The 9,288-nt window shown below is 53.5% G+C and overlaps 1 protein-coding gene across 1 annotated transcript in view; it reads left to right on the forward strand.

Moving 5' to 3' along the window:
- The first annotated feature begins 44 nt into the window (after positions 1-44).
- The window catches only part of LOC108285263 (golgin subfamily A member 8H-like), a 21,768-nt gene continuing 12,524 nt past the window's right edge, over positions 45-9,288 (forward strand). The window contains exons 1-15 of the mRNA XM_037729123.1: positions 45-2,109; positions 2,950-2,993; positions 3,124-3,170; positions 3,247-3,456; positions 3,561-3,667; positions 4,717-4,803; positions 4,911-5,018; positions 5,211-5,305; positions 5,648-5,909; positions 6,173-6,247; positions 7,412-7,487; positions 7,891-7,976; positions 8,227-8,442; positions 8,522-8,624; positions 8,740-9,134. Coding sequence (XP_037585051.1) covers positions 1,966-2,109; positions 2,950-2,993; positions 3,124-3,170; positions 3,247-3,456; positions 3,561-3,667; positions 4,717-4,803; positions 4,911-5,018; positions 5,211-5,305; positions 5,648-5,909; positions 6,173-6,247; positions 7,412-7,487; positions 7,891-7,976; positions 8,227-8,442; positions 8,522-8,624; positions 8,740-9,134 — 2,055 coding nt within the window. The 5' untranslated portion in view covers positions 45-1,965. The remainder of the gene's footprint in view (positions 2,110-2,949; positions 2,994-3,123; positions 3,171-3,246; positions 3,457-3,560; positions 3,668-4,716; positions 4,804-4,910; positions 5,019-5,210; positions 5,306-5,647; positions 5,910-6,172; positions 6,248-7,411; positions 7,488-7,890; positions 7,977-8,226; positions 8,443-8,521; positions 8,625-8,739; positions 9,135-9,288) is intronic.

Raw genomic sequence — 9,288 nt, forward strand, 5'->3', positions numbered from 1 at the left:
CTGTTACAAGACCTTTGATCTTATGACCCAGTCCCCTAAGCGTTTCTCATCCCATTTCTGGTTCCTCTGCTCACAGAACACATTTCCAGCTGGAAGGGGAATGGAGACTATGGGACCTAGGAGTAAGGGCTTTCAGGCTGCCTCACTCTCTTAACATGGACATTGACACTGTGAGAAGCCTACACTTCCCCTGTGAGCTCAAAATGTTACCAGTGTCTCTGGGTGCCAATGGAAGAATGGGTTTGTCTTGGTTTTCTTCCAGGCTTCTACTCTCCAGAGAGATTTTAACATTTTTTTCTGAGATCTCCACCTCAAATTGGAATTCTCCATAGTTCCGGGACCAACTGCCCTTCAGTCAGTGGTCTCTGGAATGAGATCTCCTCATCTTCTATTGAATAGATCCTAGGAAACTGAACTTGACAGCTTGAATCTTCCTCATGTCATCTCAACCTGGGGTACTTTGAGAGCCACAGGAAAATTATGGGACATGTTTCTGAAGTGTCAGTTTCCCTGAGTCTCTTGAGAGAGGAAAAAGCAATAATGTACTTAGGGATGACAGTCACATGGGTTTCTAAGTGTACGCCAGACTTCTCTCTGAAATGAGGCTTGGGTCGTCATCTTGCTGATAAATACCCAGATGTAACAGAAATGCCGCCTTCTGTCATGACGACACATTGATATGAAAGTGTGAGCGGTACTGGTGCACTTCTTAACACCCACAGATGTGTGAGGATGTCTGACTGTAAACATACAGTGTACAGGTCCTGCCCACTGAATGTTGAGTTGTTCTACCTCAGCGTCAGGTTTTGGTCCCTGGAAGCTGCTGATTGATGGAAAAATCCCTGAGCTTGGAGTCAGAAGATTGAGTACAAGTTCCAGTATTGCCTTTTTTTGCCGTATCAGTCCCTCTCAGTCACTGACTGATTGCGACAACACCTTGTACAGATGTCGGTGGCATTAAATCAGATGGTGTATAAGAGTGTATTGTAAAATCTGTAAAGGGGGATGGGGCTGTCGGGGCTGTTGGTTCTCATGAGTATTACTGCTCTTCTTTCCCACAGTTACAAGAATATCAGATGAGGAAGACATCTGGTGTTCGCGAAGGAGCCAAAAGAAAATTGAACAAAAGTGCTGGGAACCCCGAGTCAGCCCCTTCTAGTGTTTGCCGGTCACCTGGCGATGTGAGTCTTGGGCCAGCCAGGTTCCTGGGGATGGTGGGTGGGGGGTGCCCAAGGGGCCGTGGAGGGGAATTGCTAAGATTGTGGATGGGCTGTCAGGGACCGCTTAAGAATTCTGGGTTTGAATCCTGCCTCTCCATCTGCTATGGATACGATTTAGGGCAAGTTTCTTGAGCTTTTTGGGCCTCTCTTTTCACATCTGTAAATAGAAGTGGTATTGTTTGAATTCCATTTGTGAAGTTTAAATGAGATTTGTGATTGTTGTTTTTATGTTAATCTCTAGTACACGTCCTGCTGTAAATAGCCAGGACACCCAGGAAATGGTCGTTGCTGTCTGATTCTCCTCATCCCCAGTCTCACGGGGACGCCAGGCCAACGAGAACGGCCACTTCCCATCAGCCTGTCCCTTCAGCGGTCACTGAAACATCCCACGGTGGGAGGGTGGGGACATTAGAACCAGGAGAAAAGCTGACAAAAAGGACATATGGGACAAAGGGTCCGAGACAGGCAGAAGAGAAAATTTTGCCAGTTGATGGGGAAGAAAGGCAGTCAGAGGGCTTAGACACTGAGGGGGACCGAACATGTCCATGTACACTCTCATCTCTTGTAGTCACAAACAGATATTCATGCGGAGGGCCCTGCGTCATGTACTGCTCTGAAACATCTGCAGGTAAGAGGCCCTGCGCCGAGGTGCAGTGACCCTGCAGGCCAACCCTCCAGCCTCCTTCCACAGCGGGGGCTGGGCGCCCTTCTGCCAGCTGAGACAGCCCCATACACCATAGCCCCAATGACTGTTCTCTCTACCTCCCCCAAATCCTCCTCCAACTCCTCCTCTCTGCAGGCACCTCAGAAGCGCTACCTAGAAACAGCAGGAACCCTGGACTCGAGCTCCAGAACCATCGGTCAACTGAATGACACCATTCAGTTATTGGTAAGAGTCCAGTGGGGTCCCCGGGTTCCACACTGCCCATCCTGGGCTCCAGATTCCCCTTGGGGCCCTGAAAAAAGGGGCTGGGGGATCCTGGTGCCAAGCGCAAATGGGGAACTGGGGCACCCAGGCCTCACTTGGAGGGACCCAGAACAGGGACATGCAGCATGGCTCTTCTGTTGCTGACCACTTTTCCGACTCTCTCTTCACCAGACACTCCTGCTCAGGTTTTGACACACATGCCCCGTGGCTGTCGCCTCTCGGGGAAGTGCTAGCCTGACTGGCGGTCAGGGGCCCTGTATTCCTGCTGTGACTCAGTCCCTAATTTGCTATTTGACTCTGAAGGAGCCGCCTCTGCTCCTTGGGCTCCTGTTTCCACAGGACGTAGAGTATCAGAGGTCTCTGTTAGCTCTGAGAGTCTGAGATTTAAAGGCCCCTTAGAATGGAAACTTCAGGGCCAAGGGCTCCTGTCCTTTTCTGTCCCACATCTCTGCTGTGAAGAACCGTACCTGGCCCATATGTGCTCAGTAAATATTTATGGAATGAATAGTTTTCTAAATCACAAGCTGACAGAAGGGGCCTCTTAATCAAACTTCATCTATAGAGGTTGATGTTACTGTCCTTTCGAGAGAATCCAGATTCAGACTTTGAGTTCGGTGGCTGTGGGCAAAAACCAACAAAGACTCTCTGTCCTTGGGAGCTTGAGGAGAGTTGACCAGTTTGTGTTCCCATTGGGTCTGAGAAATTTGCCTTCAAAATCCATTTCTGACCCCTGCCTACCACTTCATGGTGTGGACAATAGAGTTCAGGGGCCACCCTCAGTCACCTTGACTCTTTCCACAGAAACAGCAGAAGGAAGGACTGGAGCAACAGCTGAGAGAAGTAACGTGATTTGTTCGTTCGTGACGTGACTGTGGGGTTTGGGGGGCACTCAGATGGAGAGGCGCCAGTCTCCTCTCACCCACTCCCAGCCTGGGGAAGAAGGCTCGCCCCTCAGATTCCACCCCATCCCCACAGGGTCTCTGATCACCTGGTCCCATGGGTGGATCTGTTCTGGGTCATTGGTGGCATTCCTTGGGCATGTCTCTTGTGCCATCTCTGCCTCCCCCTGCTGAGAGCTCTGTCTTCCTCTTCCTATAGGAAAAGAAAATGCAAAGGGAGCAGTTAGAGGTGAGTGCAGGGTGGGAAGTGTTCTCCTGTCCTTCGGAGAAGGCTTCTTTCCTTCTCTTTCAGCACGTGCTTGGCTTTTACCAAAGGGTCACATCCAGACAATCAACAGCCTCACGTCTGAGAATGGGCAGCTGAAAACTGCCCTATACCACACGCGCCGTGCCGCCAGGCACTTTGAAGGTGGGAATCTGGGCACCCCGTTACCCTTCCGCCTGACACGTTGACAGGTCTTTAGTGGGAGTCCTTTGGGTCCCATCTCAATCTCTCAATCTCTCTCATTCCAGAAGAGTCCAATAAATTGGTCGGCTGCCTGCAGGAGGCCTTGCAGCAGAAAGGGGAGTTGGAGCGGACTCTGTCTGCTGTCTCCGCCCAGCAGGACAAGGCGGACAGGGTGAGTCCAACCACCTGCCCCATCCCCTGGCAGCCTGACCTCCCAGATGGAGGAGTGAGCCTAAAGGTGCCTTCTGCAGGATGGAGTGTCTGCCCAGGAGGCAGCATGGCCATCTCTCACTGCTTTTGTGTGTGGTTGTTAGAGGCAGCCTGGGGACAATTCAGCTGCCGTAGGTGACTAAGGGGGCACTGTGGGGAGTGAGCACTGGACACAGAGCTTGGAGGCCAATTGCCTGCCCTGCCCTTACCTCTGTCACTGGCGAGGTCCTCAGTGGGGAATTGGGTACTTGTACTGTGAAGGTACAGAACAGTACCTTTAGTATGTTACCATTTGTGTAGAGAGAGGAAACGTGTGTGTGTGTGTGTGTGTGTGTGTGTGTGTGTGTGTGTGTGTGTGTGTAGTATAATATACATAAAATGTGTCTACAAGGGCTCATAAAAAACTCAGGAGAGAGCAACAGGCTGACTGGGAGGCACTTCCTTCCTGTACCTTCAGAGTTTTGGACTGTGTGAATGTATCATCCTTTCAAAAACTGAACAAAAGATTAATTTCCCGTTGCTATCTGTGCCTTCATGGCCAGCAAGAAAAATGGGCTGAGAGAATCAGATACATCTGGGTGTTCAAATCCCAGCTCTGTCTCAGTGATCTCACGCAGCACTTCACCTCTAAAACTCCGTGGTTTTCATCTACACAATAGAGAAAATCATAGTAACTGTCTCATATGGTGGTTGTGAGGATCAAATGGGATGGTTAGCACAGCACCTGGTGAAGCACTCAATAAAGGTTCAAACAGGGGTAGTAAGAGGGGTAATAACAATAGCAATATTACCTCATCTCTCTGGGCCTGTGTTAGCCATCTGTCACTTGGATCTCTTTCCCTGTCCCTTCCGACTTCACTGAGTTCTTTTAAAAACCAAACCACGAGCTTGGAAATGCCTTGATGCTTACTGACCGAGTTGAATGTCGAGCCTAGCCCCGCCCTTTTAAGGGGTATTGTGCGGAATGGCCCAGGCTCCCCAGACTGAAACTTCTCACTCTTCATCCTCCAGTCCTCACACTGCTCTGAAGCAGTCCTCGAGCGGCAGTTACGGAACTCCAGAAAGGAGCTGGCACTGCTAAAAGCACACATGACACAGGTGAGGCTTTGCAGAGGGAGGGATGTGGAAGGAAGATGACCCCAGTTGGCCATGAGCAGCTGAGGAACAGTGACAGCTCTTCCTAACTTCTGTGTTCATTTTCACAGATGAAGGCATCATTTCACCAAGTGCAGCTCGAGAGAGATGAGTATTGTCAACATATTAAAGGAGAGAGGTCCCGATGGCAGCAGAGGATGCGGAAAATATCAGAGGAGGTGAGACCTGACCCTTCAGACGCCACCTTAAGACAGATCACTGGATCTTTCTGGACATCTGTGAAATAGGAATTGCATAGCCAGAGGAGGCCATGGGTCTGGACTTTGTGGAGGTGGGACAGACAGCGAAATGGCCGACTGTCCAGCCACCAGTCCCTCTCTTCAGGGCCCTGTCTCCTGTGCTTTGGGCAGGTCCGCACATTGAAGCTTGAGAAGAGGCAGGATGCACATCGCCTGCAGGAGCTGGAAAGGAGTCTTGCCCACCTCAGGAACCAGCTGGGTAAGATGTGCCTGGCATGACCCTGGAGGAGGACTAGCACCAGAGGGCTGTGGACGTAGTTTAGAATGTCCCAGGGAGGTGGCTGGATGGAAGGGTTTTGAGACAGAGGAAGAGGTCTGTGCCAGGAGATGGGAAGTCTTGTCATCTCCATGAGCCTGTGTCCCCATCAGCAAAGAGGGAGGCGTGCCCGTTGTCAGCCACCCACAGGGCTCTCTATCTGAAAGTGGCTTGGAAATCTGGCTGCCATCGGATGCAAAGAATCATCAGCAGTGAGGCCGAGTTTACAGAGCGTGAAAGGAACTGTGCACCAAAGGGAGGGTGGTTGAATTTGTTTTTTAGAATCCTGAAGCCCTTATATGCTGCTTCCCTTTTCAGCTGAAGCCCCACGTCCCGAGCCCCCAGTAGGGCCCTCGGTGGCAGAACAACAGCTCAAATTTGAGACCAACCTCCTGAGGATAAATCTGGAGACTATTACAGAGCAGCTGCATGCTCAGGTGAAGAACAATGAGAACTTGAATCGCCTGAGCTCTGAGCAGAAAACAAGGCTGTGGCAGCAGGAGGAGTCCCTGCAGGAGCAGAGAGAGAGGATGCGGCTGCAGGAGGAGGAGCTGGTGCGCTGACCCACCTGGGGAGCCTGTCCTTCCGAGCCCTCCAGGCGTCTGTGTCCCCACCTGTACCACGGGGGAATGTAGCCCTCATGTGAAATGGTCCTTCTAAAGGCACCTGTGAACCAGAGTCCTGCTCTGAGGGCTGTGGGGGAAGGGGATGATTTTTCTAACCTGTCTCTGCCCTTCCCGGTGCCTTGGGAGGCAGACACCAAGTTCTGGGGTCTCTAGCTGCAGTGGGTGTCCACTGAACGCTTCCCTCTGTCCAGAACAACGAGAAGAAGAACGCAGTGCAGTTGGTGCAGCAGATAAAGGAGCTGCAGGAGAAGCTGCACAACCAGAAGGTGAAGGTAACCTCTGCCCCGTCTGAGAAGGGCTGGGAGGCAGGCAGCAGCCTCTGAGGAGGGGAGGGGCGAAGCCAAAGGCAGCTCCAGACTGAGGGTAGGTGACCCCAGCACGCTTCAGGACGGTCCTGTCCCCGTTTCTTGCTTTCTGCCCTCTGACTTTTAGAGGTGGGTAGCCCTTGGCTCTTCCCAGGTCTACACATTATCATCCCAGCTAGAGGCATGGAGCCCCCCAACCACAGGAAAAGAGGCAGTGGTAGAAGGGGGTCCTTATGCTAGGCATGGTGGCGCATGCCTGTAATCCCAGCTACTCAGTAGGCTGAGGCACAAGAATCACTTGAGCCCGGGAGGTGAAGGTTGCAGTGAGCTGAGATCACACCACTGCCCTCCAGAGTGTCCCGAGTCATACTCTGTCTCAAAACAAAACACAAAAAAGGCTCCTTAGATTCAAACTGGATTCTGGCATCGGTTCCACTGGTCACCACTGAACTTCTTTGCATCTCTAAGTCTCTGTTTCTTTCATTGCAAAAGGGAGTTAGTATTTTCCTTGTGGAGGTGCTGAGGATTAAATGTGATAATATGTGGGAAGCATTAGGCGGGTAGCACACTTAGCAGATGGTGGGTGGCTCCCTCTGCTTTTCCACCAGTCTGTGGCCTGCAGTTTAAATGGTGGGAAGAAAGACATGAGATTTGAGGCTGGGGAAGGAGGGATGGGGTTCTAGGCAAGGGAGGCGGCCTCTTAGGCGTGGAGCCAGGGGCCTGGGCAGAGTCCCATAGTGACCTGGGTATCCTATGAATGGACCCAAATCTGGGCGCCAGCCACCACACACCCTCACACCCAGGGTCTTCCTGCAGGTAGAGCTGAAAAGCCCAGAGGCTCACAGTCTGCAGCAGCAGTGGGACCAGTCCCTGGGTCACCTGCAGTAGTACATGGCCACCTATCAGCAGCTGGCCTCTGAGAAGGAGGCGCTGCCCAGGCAGTTACTGCTACAGACCCAGCTCATGAACCAGCTGCAGCAGCAGGAAGCTCGGGGCAAAGCAGTAGCTGAGATGGCCCTCCAGAAGTTGCAGGAGACCCAGGGGAGGGAGTTGCTGAGGATGGGGCCCCGAGGGGGATGACCTGGCAACCTCTGTGCCTTCTCACTTCCTTTCCTGGCCCCTTAGGAGCACCTGGAAGCTGCCACCCAGGAGAACCAGCAGCCACAGGACCAGCTGAGCCTCACGACTCTGCCTGGGGAAGGTATGCGAGACCTCTTAGAGGGGGGACTGTTAGCAGCATAGAATTGAGGCGCTGGAAGAGACCTTTAGAACAGGTGGTCATGATGCTGACCAGGTGTCCGCACTAAGTTTGCCATCAATATGGTGACCTCCTGGAAGTGGGGGCCACAGGTGGCCTAAGGAAGGGTGAACTGGCCCAGATCAGGGAGGGAGTGGGTCAGAACTCCCACGCCGATTGGTAGCGGGACTGTGCCTGGACAGTATAGGAAGCTCTTGGTTCTTAAAAGTAGAAAAAGCACAGTAGCGGATTCCTCTGTGGGGAGGGTTGGCTCAGGGTTACACGGTGAGGGTGGAGGCAGAGCTGGGCCCACAGTAGTGCCTCCCTTGTTGGGTTGTGTGCGCACCCCTCTGGCCACCCCCCACAGGACATGGAGGAGGACATCTGGACAGTGAAGAGGACGAGGTGCCTCGACCCAGCATTGCAGAGGCCCTGGAGAGCCGAGAGGCCGTGGTGAGCCTGACTTCCCCCACCCCTCCTTTGCCACCTTCCTCTGTGGTCCCTCCCAGACCCCCTCATGCTCTTGGTTTCTTCACCTTCTGATTTCTCTGGACACATCTCTTCCGGGAGCCCGTGCTCGGGCACCATTTCACCTGTCACCGACAGTGCATTCTCTCAGGCCCCAAGGGAAGGGGCTTCACCCCACCTCCGTGCCCGCTTATTCTTTGTATGCCCTATAAGAATGTTCACCTCTTGCCTTCAGGGGGCATTTATCAACGCGACTGGGGCCGGTGCCCAGGAGGAGCAGGAACAAAGGGTGTGCTACCAGCACCTGGCTCACCCGGTGGCCTCGGTGCAGGAGCCAGAGGCAGTGACTGCAGCCTCAGCCCCAGCTTCAGCCCCGGCCTCAGGGACTGAGAGTGAGTCTCTGTGTGGGGAGACCAATCACGCACTGCAGGGAGCCATAGAGAAGCTGCAGGTGAGTCCTGGCATAGGCCAAGAAGGGTGGGGGCGGGGCAGGTCACTGCTGAGATGTGACCCCATTATTTGTACTTCAGAGCGGCTTTAAGACCCTCCAAAAGGAGAAGGTGGACCTGAAGGAGCGGGTGGAGAATCTAGAGCTTCTATTCATCAGGCTCTCTGGAGAGACAGACACGATGAGTGAGCGGGGGACCAGGGCACGGCAGGAGGAGCTACAGGGTTGTCTGAGGGTCCCCAGCGTCTCAGCCTGTCTGAGCCCTGTCCTTTTGTAGGAAAGAACATCAAATCGTATGAGCCACAGAGGGCAGTCCCAAAGCCCCGGCACCAGGAGGAGGGGGAAAAGCGGGAGATGAAGGTAAGGCGAGCAGCATCTCTGCGGGGCTGAGGGGGATGGGAGTGGGCATGGGCATGGCTGCTGGCACCAGCGTGGCAGCTAAGCACCCCTGTCTCCAGCTGCAGCTGCAGGAGCCAGTGTTTCCAATTCTGGGTGACAACGAGGGCCATGCCAAATTCCTGGCCACTGCCAAGAACCATGTTGATGGGCCGGCTCCAGGGGCCCCAGTACCCCAGGGGTTTGGGATGGTCAACAAACAGAGAGGTGAGTGGAGCCATCAGGCAGGGTGGGCAGGCAGGAGCAGGGGAGACTCACCCTGTGCTGAGATCCCCACCTCCCTCTCTCCAAAGATCTTTGTGAGGTCAGCCTTGCACACAGCATGGAGCCTGCAAGATACACCTGGGAGCGTTCTCCCCAGGGCAACCCCACTGTAGGAAACATCGTGCCGCCGCTTCGTGAAATGAAGACCTTCCAGGAGCACCCAGGCTTGGGCCAGAACTCCTACGTGCC

Source organism: Cebus imitator, unplaced genomic scaffold (assembly GCF_001604975.1).
Source record: "Cebus imitator isolate Cc_AM_T3 unplaced genomic scaffold, Cebus_imitator-1.0 Scaffold295, whole genome shotgun sequence".
Classification (NCBI taxonomy): domain Eukaryota; kingdom Metazoa; phylum Chordata; class Mammalia; order Primates; family Cebidae; genus Cebus; species Cebus imitator.